Here is a 12474-nt window from a genome sequence, read left to right as displayed (position 1 = left end):
CCCCTCATCCCGGCTCCAGGCTCACGGACGGCGCCCACTGCCTGTGTCCCTGACTGGTGCCCGCCCCCCATCCCGGCTCCAGGCTCACGGACGGTGCCCACTGCCTGTGTCCCTGCCTGTAGGGGGTGAAGCACTCTCGGGGCCTCTTTCTCGAGGTCCTTGATCCCATCACAACGGCTCTGCCCAGAGGCCCCCGCTTCTGAATACCATCAGCTTGGTGGTTCGTGCCGTCCTGCCAACTGTCGGGTGGGATAAAATACATTTAGACCAGAGTGGCTGTGATTACAGGGAAAGGCTGAGGCGAGGCCGTGGCTAGAGTAACAGTGGCCGCCGTGCAGCTGTACCTGTGCTGGCCACAGCCTGGATGAGTCGGGCCCCAGACATGGTGGTGGTCATGGAGAGGGTCACAGGCACAGGCTCAGCCCCAGGCTATGGCCGGGGTCATGCTGCGCCAGTCTAATCACAGTCTCGTCCTTATGTGCCTGACGCCTGCTTCGAGGGACGCCCGCGGCCTCTGTCTCTGAGACAGTGTGTGGCCGAGTCCTGGAGTCTCAGGGCTTCAGTGTCTTCATCCGCCAAGAGATCAGGTTGTTCAAGCTTCTGCAAACCCCTTTCAGCCTCAGTGTGCCAGGGTGACGTAAGGCAGAACTTTCCAGTGGCCACCACTCAAGGCAGACGCGGACGGCCTGTCTGCTCTCCCCTGACCGGGTCCTCGGACAGCTGCCCCTGACCCCACGGAGAGCCCGGACTTCCCGGGGACAGAGCTTGCACCCCAGGGGGCCCCTTCCCTGCCTCCCCGCAGGAGACAGAGCCTACGCCCCAGGGGGGCCCTTCCAAACCTCCCTGTGTAGAGCCACTGCTCACGTGAAACCTCCTTCCTGCCCCACAGCGCCATCCGCATCAGTCGCCGGGGCCGGCACACGCTCCTGAACTTCTGCTTCCACGCAGCCCTGACCTTCACGGTGTTTGCCGGCGGCATCAACCGCACCAAGTATCCCATCCTGTGCCAGGCGGTGAGTGCCAGGGCGCCTTCGCTGGCTCCTACCAGAGGGGAAGTGTGGAGCGTTGTCTTGTTTACTGAATAATATTCCGGTGTTGGCTCAGCTATTTCCTGGGAAGGGGGTCGGGCCCCGGTGCGTCGGCGTCTCGGCTTCACACCCTGCGAGGCCCGTGTGCTCCACGTTTGACCCCAGGGTTGAGTGCACCGCGCGGCCCCCTCCAGGCCTGCGCTCACCTGACATTTACCGTCCCCAAAGGGCGCACTCCCTGGGAGCAGGGACACAGGCTGCCCCTCCCGGAGAAAGTGGTGGGGGCAGCTCGAGGAGGCACACACGTTCCAGTCAAGGGAGGAACCTGCAGTTGCTGCTGCCTGAGTCCCAGGAGGGCAAGCGTGTCCTCTACACAGACCCCTGGAAGCCAAACAGAAATGTCACTCGGGAAATCCGCCTCCCCCAGTGCAGGGAGAGCTGGAGACTTGAAGCACACAGGAGGGCTCCTCACCTTCGATGGCGCAGCCTGACCTTGGTTTAAAAGGGGGGACGTGTACATCACACTCAGTTCCTGGCAGAGCTCATAGTAGAGACCCTCACATCAAAACTAAGCCCCGTCCTCATCCACTTTGGGCTGTGGCTCACGGCCAAGGAGAGGACCTGCCCGGAGCCTCTGTAGCCACAGCTCTGGGGCGGCTCCTCCCTGCACACTCAGCCCAGTCCCTGTGGCCACCCCACTTCAGCAGCCACACAGCCCCGTACAGTCACCTCCAGGGCCCGGACACAGCCAGGGGTTTGCCACACACTGGATGAAGCCAGGTGGCCCCCCACCACCACCAGCCAAGGACCTTTGACAAACCCTGCCCGTGCCTTCGGGAGCACCTGCCACTGCCTGCCTGGATGGAGCTCCTGGGGCCTGGGCCTGTGGTGACAGCTTGGGGTGGATGCTGGGGTGTTGGGGCTGCGGCGGGCAGGTCTGGAAGGTTCTGGAGGGTGGCAATCTTGGAGGAGATTTTGTTAAGGCTGTAGCCCTCAGGAGGAAATTAGCGGAAAAGACTGTGGCCTGTCTCCAGATGCCATCCTGATCTCCCAGGGAGCACGGTCCACTCACTCGCTCACTCAGCAAACGTGCTGGGGGCCTATGAGGTGCCAGGCCATGCTGTGGGGACTAGGGCACTGCCAGAGACAAGCCCACATGGCTCACTGTGGAGCCGCGTTCCAGGACAGGAAGCAAATGTGGAAGATGAACCGTGGGAGCAGCCGGGGGTGGGAGATGCCTGCCAGACGCGTGACGCCAGGCTCGGGAAGCAGAGGCAGGGGCCGCAGTGGCTGCAGCCCCAGAACCACTCGGGAAGTTCACAAGGCAATGTTCTCCGAGCCCCTGATGCACTGTCGGCTCCCCTGTGCTCTGCGATGTGAACAGAAGCTTTCTCACTGATCTAACACTGAGGCCAGGCCGGTTCCATATTCGCAGCCTCCGGGTAAGGAGGAAAATTCAGCCACCACCAGCTGGAGGAAGAAGACCTGAGGGTCTAGTAAAAACTAGACTTGGAGCCCGACCTGCCCACACGTGGGCCAGTGGTGCCCGGTCCGCCTGCCCTCCCGCCTGCCTCACGCGTGTCACACCCACCTTCCTGCCCCCCTGCCCCGCCCACCAAGACCACAGCCCAGCACTGAGTGAAGCCTGGTCCCAGGCTCTGGATGGCTGGAGAGGATGGACGGTTGCTATGGCGACAGAGAGATGGCCACGAGCCCGTTTGCAGGCTGAGTGACATCGTCAACAGAGACAGGCGCTGGCCCTGGGTCTGGCGGGGTGGGCTGGCTGTGGAGCACTGTGGGACGCCAGTGGCTTCCCTGCAGCCTCTCCACCTGTCCAGCCTGAAGTCGGTGTCCGGGACTCCGAGCTCTGCCACTTACACCTTCTCGTGATCCCCAAATGCACACGGCCTGGGTGAGGCTCAGCCCAGACAGACAAGGGGCAGGGCCGGCTCTGCCATCCTCCTCAGAGCCCCAGGCAGTGACAATGACAGCCCCGCGGCTGCTTCCCGGAAAGAAAGAACCTGAGGCCCAGCTGTGGGGCCCCCGCTCCCCCACATGGTGCCCCGGTTTCCAGGCCTCCCTGTCTCCACCAGGCTGCATGAGGCCTGGGCACGGGGATGGGACACGCCAGGCCAAGGGAAAGGGTGGAGCCCCCGGGGCCTGCTGTGTCTCCTGCCACCAGCGGCACGCAGGGAGCTCATCTGAAACTGCAAACGCAGCCCTCCAGTCTTTCCAGCCCACCCCACAGTATTCTCTTCAATTATTGCAGAGCCTCCTCAGAAGTGAAAATTGAGCTCTGGATTTGATAAATCATCATAATGGTGCGACGTTAGCTTTATGCGGCGAATCTCTGTATTCCTTAAACATTTATGTCCTTTCCAATTATAGCAGTATTTTACCTGTCATTTCCAAATGTCAGGTTATTTATTACTCCAAAGGTAGCAGTGTGGCCCTGGTAATCAACTAATGCAGGAAGTCTCCATAGCAATGAGGAACGGCCACCTGCAGGGTCGTCCCCGTGGGGGCTCGTCCTATTCACCGTAAGAGCGTCCTGGCGTGACCCCCCGGGGACTTCACCTCCTCTCCCTTGGTGGACACCTGTCCAGGTCTGAGCTCAGGGGACGTTGGTCTGCAGCTCACAGGGTCCCGTGCCTGGGTCACAGGGAACGCAGTGCGTTGTGCATGCAGGGGGGTGTGAGTGCACAGAACCATTGGTCCCCACAGACTCCCTGCTCCCGTCTCTGTGCGGAAGGGGAGCAAAGTTGAGCCGTTCAAGGGTCTCTGCAGCTCGGCGTCTCCCTGTGACTTCCGGGCGGCTGTGGGGTGGCCGCCGTCTGCCCTGGGATACAGACACTCCTGGCCGCCTGCTGCTCTCATTCTTGAAGACGCAAGCCTGGGCCAGGGCTGCTGGGCTCTGGGGGGTGGGTGCCCACCGAGGGCCTGGCTGACCGCTGCTCCCCCACAGGTGGGCATCGTGCTGCACTATTCCACGCTGTCCACCATGCTGTGGATAGGAGTGACCGCCAGGAACATCTACAAGCAGGTGACCAAGAAGGCCCCTCTGTGCCTGGACGCAGACCAGCCGCCGTACCCCAGGCAGCCCCTGCTCAGGTACTGAGTGCACCTGGGCCCTGGACACTGCATGCGCCTTCTGGGTCTTGGCAAACCTCCTCGCCAGGCCACCAAGGGCCTGAGGACGATCCGGTCCATGGGGGAGGGTCAGTGTTCCGAGGGAGGGTGGAGAGCAGGCGAAGGATCTGGGGGTGGGGCATTGTACTGGAGGGGAGGGGCGCCTCACTGGGGGTGAGGCGGAGGGGGCCCAGAGGGTGGAGGGTCCCGGGTGGGGTCTGAGGCAGGCGGTGCCCTGCCCTCCACATCAGCGGCTGGAGCCCAGCTGGTCGGGGGCTGGCGTGTGTTGGGGCTGGACAAGCCTCCTGTGCCCCGCAGGGCAGCCACGCCGGGAAAATGGGCTCTGGGTGGTTTTGGCTTCGGCTTCATGGTCTCTGTAACATCAGGCAGCTGACTGCTGGTGGGTGGAAAATCTCACATGCTCAGGCACTCATTTCAAGGTGGCCTGGGCCTCTCAGACCAGGAGCAGGTGTGGTCCCCCAGTTCCCAGCACCTCCCCATCTCTGCTGTGTGGGGCCCGGGTGCTGGGATGGGACACTGGCCCCCACCCACGGCCTACACCAGCTCTTGGTCCCCATCCATCCCCAGGCCGGGAATTCACCGTGGCCTTGGTGGGAACCACGGGCCTGCCTAGGGGGCGGAAACAGCCCATGATGGCATGGGCGCAGACCTCCCTCCCTCCCTCCCTCCCTCAGTCCAGAGCCAGGGAAACCCGGGTGTCCACGTCTGGGAGGTGGCAGAAGCTCCTCTGCACCAGCAGGAAAAAGCCAGGTCAGGGAGCCCGGACAGCTGCTTTAGACAGGGATCTGGCCGCAGCCGTGACCGGGCCGCGGAGCTCGCCAGGGAGTTCCAGCGCCTTTGGTGTTTCCTTTTCTGAACTGAGACTGAATTCCAAACACTCAGTCGGCGAAAGCCAGGCTCAGAGTGTGGCCTCGAGGTCTTGGGTGCCTACCTGGCCCATCCTCTGGGGTTCCCTGAGGCTCCCTGAATGCCTGCCTTGGGCACCTTCGGCTTGCCCAGAGCAGTGCCCTGTGTGAGGCACCCCTGCCAGAGGCTGCTCTGAGGCCGGCGGTCCCAGGGGGTCTTGGAGGACATTCGTCCAGTTGCGTGTGAGATGTGGTCCCTGCTGGTGCACAGACACCTGCTTCCTCAGAAGGGTGGTCCAGCACTGCCCCGTCCAAAAGCATCTGAAGAATTCGTTTCAAGGCAGATACAGCCACGTCCTGAGTTGTTTCAGTAAACAGGGCTCATTTCCACCCGGAGCATTTTCTGACACTGTTTGATTTTCAGATCCACGCAGACACGTTGCCACTTAGCAACCAGGGCTGGGTGGTGCTTCTGCGGCTGGTGGGGGCTGGGGAGGGAGCGTTTCGTTATCTTGCCTCTCCTGCCAGGGAGGACCCAAGTCCCCTGGGTTCATAAATCACTCTCAAAATGCGTTTCCTCATCTGTAATTGATGGAAGAGCTGCCTGGTTTTGAAGACCAGGCTGGCAGCCGTGGAGCACCCCGGCACACTTCCGTCCGCCGTCTGCCAGTGCGCGCCACAGAGCCGTGCGTCTGTCCAGGTGCTGGGGGGCCAGCGGGCCTGGGGCTCGGCGCTGACCAGCCGGCCCGGGGTTCGGCACTGACCGGCGGGCCCAGCGACAGCAAGGCCCTGCTTGGGCCACGGCGCTGAGGCGACTGCTGTTCCTCCTGGGGCTGCCTGGAGAGCCCCATCCTCCACCCCCTGCCCTCTGGGCCCCCTTCCTCTGTACAGAAAGGTCTTGACATTGTGGCAGGGGGTGTCCACATGGTGCCGTGTTCCAGCCGTGTTCCTTGGTTACTGGCCTGCCTGGTCACTCTGTCTCCCCAGCCGCTCCCCAGGTGCCTGGTTAGGGCTTGGCCTGTGCACCCCTGAGGCAGGTGCAGACTCGGGAGTGGTGAGCCGTGTTAGCTTGGACTTCGCCGAGGGCCTGCCCTCTCCGTGGCCGAGCCTGGGGCTGCTGGGAGACTGTGCTGGGAGACTGGGTGTCACCTCCTCAGGGAGACCAGCAGGCTGGAGCGGGGCCTTTCTCCCCACATCCCGGAGGGGCTCACGGTCTGCCCTCCAGGTCCTGGCCCAGAGCCTCTTCTCACCTCCCCCTCCTCCACCAGGAAACCTCCTCATCAGAGAGGCCGTTCCCAGCGGCCCTGCCTCCCCACCCCATTCCCTGGCCCACACATTATCACCGCCAACAGAAATTTAGTTTCTGAGTTCCAAGAATCCTGCAGTCTAGGAGGGAAGAGTGCGGACTCCTCTCCAGGCAGCATGTTACCCACATCCTCTCTGGCTGTTCCCGTCCTGCCCTCTGAAAAGAAGACCCACCCTACTCCCTGCCTCACCCTCCGCCGGGACGGGGCGGCACGGCCAGCTCCCACTCACACGGACAGCGGCCAAGTCTCCGCTGCTGCACATGAAGGAGCCGTGTGTACCGCCCGCCCACCGCCGGCCCAGCTCTGCAAGTGTTAACGAGAAGTAACGAGAAAACGGCCGTCCCCGAGAAGCGGCTGTGTGAACTCAGAGGACTCTCCTGGAGCCGCCGACGTTTTGAGAAAGGCCTCGCCATCCTGAAGGCCACAGCCAGGGTTTGCCACGTGCAGCGGCCACCTCTGCTTGACTTCGCGGAAACCAAACCTTCAAAGTCCAGGGAAGACACAGCCACGTCAAATGTGGCCACGCTGGTGTCCATGAGCATTTCACACGCCTGAGTCCCTTTCTGTGTGAGCATGGGCGATGTCCCACCTCTGCGTGGGACCTCCCCTCTCCACAAGACAGCCTGGTCGGCAGAGGAGGCAGGACACCCCCCAAGACTCCCAACTCTGCAGGGGTTGGACTCCGTGGGCAGGACCTGGCCCTCTGGTCAGGGTGAGGTCAAGGAGTGGAGGGGCCAGTGCAGGGAGGCCCAGCAGCGAGAAGCCAGAAGCTTCTGTGGCGCAGCAGGGGCCCCATGGCCAAGGTCACAGCCGCCGTCCACCTCTCCCCTCACGCAGGGGTGTGGCCCTTGTTACTAGGACAACACAAGCCTGGGCTCTGCGCGGGATTCTGCCACTTTCTAGATGGGGATTCACCTGATCTCATCTCCCCTTGGTCCCAGGATGAGCCCCCCACGCATGTGGGCCTGTGTGGAGAGATTTGAGGGCACCCTCTGCCACCCCAGTTAGGAGGCACTGCACAGCCAGGCCCTCAGAACCGCCCTGGGCCTGTGGAGGGGCAGTGGCCTGACGGGTGTGTGGTCTGAAGCCCACACCAGGGCGAGGGCGGCAGGACTGGACCCCAAGGGGGGTGCCTTGGATTTGGGGGGCGCCGGAGCCCTTGCTGGCTGCAGCTTCCCTGCTTTAGTCCCAGGCCCAACACTCCCCTCCATTCACACAGCGTTTTCTCCAAATTCCAGCAGCATTGCAGCCGGTGAGGCCCCTGCCGACTGAATGAGTCACACACAGGCCTCAGCTCCTAGGAACCTTTGGAGACCCTTTTCCAGGCCCGAGCTGCGGCCCTGCCTGGGCCCCTGCCCAGCAGCCCCACCAGGATGGATCCCTCTGCTCTCCTCAGCTCCTGCCTTGCCAGGATCTGGTCATCTCCATCCACCCACACGGATCCCTGTGGGCATCCCCAGCACAGCAGCTCTGGGCCAAGGAGGGTGCACAGGGTGGGCACAGCCTGGCCTCAGGGCACAGGGGACCGGAGAGCCCCCAGGAAGGGCACCAGCCACCAGATGCTGGCTTCTCCACATCAGGGGCACCGTGGCAGGCACCCATTCCAGATCCTGTTGAGGTGAGGCCTGGGCGAGTGGATGGACGTCACACAGAATGTGCAGCACACTTCCTGGGGGAAGGCTGTCGAGGCCAAAGACACTCAGATAAAGTGGCAGGTCATGTCTCCGCACACAGTCTCACCCCCGCAGCTCAGAGTGGCCATCACGGGCTCCTGGGCAGTGTTTATCGGGGCCACGCCAGCTCTGAGCATCACCGGAGTCACAACTGCATCTCAAGGCCGCATTAAGAAGCACTACGTCTTCCAACCCGTGAGCACAGGACGTCTTTCCTTTTATTTAACTCTAATTTATCCCAGCAAAGCTTTGCCATTTCCAGTGCACACATCTTGCACCTCCTTGGCTGAATTTTCTCCCAAGGATTTTATTCTCTTGATGTTATTATAAATGGGATTCTTTTCTTAATTTTCTTTTTGGATTGTTCATTTGCTTGTGAACAAAACACAACTGATTTCTGTGTGCCAACCTTGTGTCCTACAGCTTTGCTGAGTTTCTTTATTGGCTCTAGTTGGTGTTTTGTTAATTCGTTAGTATTTCCTGTGTATATAATTATCACGTCATCTGTACACAAGGATAGTTCTACTTCTTCCCTTACAGTCTGGAGGGCTTTATATTTTTTTCTTGCCTAATTGTGCTGGCTACAACTTCCAATATAATATGAGTCTCTCTTTTTTTTACTTGTCAGTCTAGCTAAAGGTTTGCCAATTTTCTTGATCTGTTTACAGTCAGTTTGAGTTTCATTGATGGTCTTCATTTTTCTCTTGTCTATTTTATTTATCTCCACTCTGGTCTTTATTACTTCCTTTCTTCCATTAGCGTTGGATTTAGCTTGCTCTTCTCTTTTCAGGTTTCTTATGGTGTAAAATCAGACGGTTGACTTGAGCTCCTTTTTCTTATGTGGACGTTCATGGCTATGAATATTCCTCTGTGTGCTGCTTTTCCTGCATCCCTGAGTTATCTCATGGGGTATTTTGTTTCACTTATCTCCACAGAGTCACTTCTACTTTTCCTTGTGATTTCTTCTCTGGCCCACTGGTTGTTTAAAAGTATGCTGTTTAATTCTCACAGATGTCTAGATAGTCAGGGAAAAAAACACCCTAAAATTGTGCTGCAACTATTAGTGTCAAGCTGAATTAAGGGAATCCCCGCTCGATCAAAGCAGCATGGTTTTGGGGAGCTTGTCTCTATAAGGAGATCTTCATTACAATGATGAAAAACATTGTTTCATTTCTTCCTTGTGATTTGGGTACAGCGGAGGGGTGGGAGGGAGTGGGTGACCCTGCACATCCTGCTGTGTGGCCTGCCATGGCCAGGCCAGCCTTCTTCCCTCTCTCCACGTGTGAGGAGTGGAGTGGGTGCGGGCACAAGGGGCCAGGGAGTGCCTCAAGGTTAGGCCTGGACCGGATGCCACTGCTGGTGTCTTCAGTGCAAGTGTGGTTGTAGGTTGAGTGTGAGTCTGTTCCCTGGCCCCAAAACTCTGCCTTGGGGCCTCCTGTGAGTGAGAAACCATACAGAACCTGGCATGAGCCTTCAGCCAATGGAAGTGCCACCCTCAGCCTTGCAGGAGGGAGTTTAGGGGAAGGACAGATGCAGCCTCAACCGAGGAGTCCGTGGACTCTTGGCACTGCTAAGTGGAGCTAGGGTGACTCCATGGAGAAGGAAGCAGGGAGGGATGCCAGAAGGGGAGAAGGAAGCAGCTTGGCTGGGAGGAGACAGAGGTGTTGGACACAGGACCCCCCCAGGCCCACAGAGGCACTGGCTCAGCCACCCAAGCCCTCACAGTGGTGCCTCCTCGGATTCAAGCACCCTCACCTTCGACCAACATGGTGGCCACTGTCACCTCCCAATACTCTCAAGATTCTAGATACAGACTCTGTTGCAGTACTCTGTCCCAAAAACACCATTTGCAGTCTGTACGCCAGTCCTGACCACCACACACATTTGCCACAGCCTCCTGTTGCCTCCCTCAGATGTCCCAAGACAGCTCAACACTGTGTGCATGTGGCCCCAGCTCCACTCTTCCCTCAGTCCCACAAGGGAACCAGCTCCATTTGGCCCCAGCCCCACCCTCGCCATGTCCTCCATGGCCCCAGCCCCACCCCCTCACCTCACGTCCTTCATGGAACCAGCTCCATGCCCGCAATGTCTTTGCAGCTCAGCAGCTGGCACTGCTGTCCCAGCATTCGTGTCTGGGTGCTGGACATTGTGCCAAACTCTCTACCTGCTTTCCCAGATAAGGCCACACCTCCAGGCCCAGGAGTCTTCCCCACCTCTCCTGTCCCCCATTCTCTCCAAGCCCCACTCCCTGGACCTCATTTTTCCTGCTCTGTGGACTGCCCTGACCCCAGCAGGCCTCCACTCCGCTTTCTCAGCCTCCTGCTCTGCCACCTCCACACCACCTGGATACTTTTTCTCCCCAGCTGGAAGCCTGACTGCTTGCCCCCACGACCACCCCCCAGACCCCCCATTGCTGCTCAGCTCTGGCTCAGAGCCTTCCTATCTGCCCCTTCCTGGCCTCTCCTGCCCTTTGGGCACTGAGGGTCAGTCCCTCCAGTGGGATGGGCACTTCCCATCTCCACTCCAGTCTCCTCTCTGCACCTCAGCTTCCTCTTAGGTGAGACCCCTGACCCTCTGCCCGCTGCCCACCCACTATTGCAGAGCAGCTGTCCCCTGACCTCTCCTCCCCTAGATGACAATGATGGGAAGGTCCCTCCTGCTTCGTATTCTCCAGGCTTGGCATCCAGCCCCTCCTGGTTAAATGTTGAAACCAGAAAGAGGCAAACGGCAGGGATGTAGTAAATATGTGTGAAATTGGCCTCCATGCTCAACTGGGCTGGATGTGTCGATGGAAAGCAATCAGTTTCGTACTTTGTTCTGACGCGTGGGCGAGCAGCACACTGCCCGTCAAGCGGTGTCAGGCCCCACAGCCTCCGTACACTCAGGGAGGGGCTGGAAGGACCCAGGACTCAGCAGTGGCGGCGTTTCTGGGTGTGGTTTGTCTCCACAGAAGGATCCACCACAGGGTCAGCGAGGGAAAAGGCGTCCGGCAGAGTCCGAGACTCCAAAGTTCTCCCGGGAGACGGCGGGTGGGGAGGATCCACACAGCCTGCTCCTTCCTCCAGCAGCAACACGCAGCAAAGTGCGCCCCGCATGTCTGCCCAGGAGGCTGCTCAGGCTCAAGCTTTGGGTTCTTGCTGGGACGGGTCACTCCTGTGTGCTCTGCCAGTTCCACTGGCCACAGCTATGGATCCTCACGCTCCGGCGGGAAGGCAGGTGTCGCCATCAGTCTCAAGGTTCATGCAAACAGCCCAGGCTGCTGTAGTGCTACATCCTGCGTCCCTGCACACAGAGCAGCCTTATCAGGCCGTGGCGTGGGGAATGTGCTGAAAGCCACTGACCCAGGCCCCTGCCACGGCCCCGGAGCTGGACCTTCTGCAGAGCAACACCGGGCTGCACGGGGTCAAATGTTCAGAGAGAAGCTTCTTGGATCCGCCGTTTCTAACTATATGGGTGAGAAGAAAGAAAAGCTGAGAGAGAGATTCGGTAAGAAATATAAAGAAATACTGGAAGAAAAAGAATAAGAGCAAATATGATGTACCCTGAGCTGATGCTTTCTACACAAAACAGGAGCCAGCCGCCTGATGCCCGTGTCTGAACGATTAGCCTGCTTCCTCTACACCCAGATCTCACAATCCAGATTTGTTATTTTCCAGAATTCCGTTTTGACCTCTATTCAACCACTTCCCCTTCCTTGTCTTTAGTTTCCTGCCCAGTCCCTTTGCCACAGAGTGATGCCTGCCTGGGGCCCTGGACGCAGGTGCTGCTGGATAATTCAGTGATCCCCAGTCCCCAAGCACCTGCTCGGATGTGAGCAGAGCCCACTGAAGGGTTGTTTCTGCATCCTTTAAGTGGAAATGTGGCTGAACTGGGGAGGTTTTGTGTAGGCTGGGCCTGCTGCCCACCACGGGCACCTCCCCTCCTAATCCTGCCAAGCCACATGCCTGCCATGGGCACCTTCCCTCCTACTCCCTCCAGACAACCTGCCTGCCAGGAGCACCTCCCTCCTAATCCTGCTGGCCAGCCCACTTTGAGGAAGGGCCTCTAAGTAGACTGAACTTTCCACATTTTCTGCTCCCCCTGCCAGCCAAAGGGAAGCCACTCCAGAAACAAGCAGAACTTTTGTGATTTCACAGGTGCTCTGGGGCTAATTCCCCATTCAGCAAAGAGTAATTACATCCTAGTTTTGCAATCTGCCCACCCTTTCTGGTCAAGTGCACCAAGCTGTGTTGGTTATTTGAGGTCTGTGGGCTGTGTCTGCTATTTGAAGCCTGTAAGTTGTGTGGGTTATTTGAGGTCCGAGGGCCATGTCAGTTATTTGAGGTCTGTGGGGTGTGTCAGTTATTTGAGGTCTGTGGACTGTGTCAGTTATTTGAGGTCTGTGGGCTGTGTCGGTTATTTGAGGTCTGTGGGCTGTGTCGGTTATTTGAGGTCTGTGGGGTGTCGGTTGTTTGAGGTCTGTGGGGTGTGT

General features: G+C 59.2%; 1 protein-coding gene across 1 annotated transcript in view; it reads left to right on the top strand.

The window, feature by feature from the left end:
* ADGRA1 (adhesion G protein-coupled receptor A1) overlaps window positions 1-12474 on the top strand; it is a 44991-nt gene that overhangs the window by 10296 nt on the left and 22221 nt on the right. The window contains exons 4-5 of the mRNA XM_023185831.2: window positions 890-1013; window positions 3994-4139. Coding sequence (XP_023041599.2) covers window positions 890-1013; window positions 3994-4139 — 270 coding nt within the window. The remainder of the gene's footprint in view (window positions 1-889; window positions 1014-3993; window positions 4140-12474) is intronic.

Source organism: Piliocolobus tephrosceles, chromosome 9, assembly GCF_002776525.5.
Source record: "Piliocolobus tephrosceles isolate RC106 chromosome 9, ASM277652v3, whole genome shotgun sequence".
NCBI lineage: Eukaryota > Metazoa > Chordata > Mammalia > Primates > Cercopithecidae > Piliocolobus > Piliocolobus tephrosceles.
The sequence above is the reverse complement of the archived record's forward strand: the minus strand, read 5'-3'. Positions and strand labels throughout refer to the sequence as shown.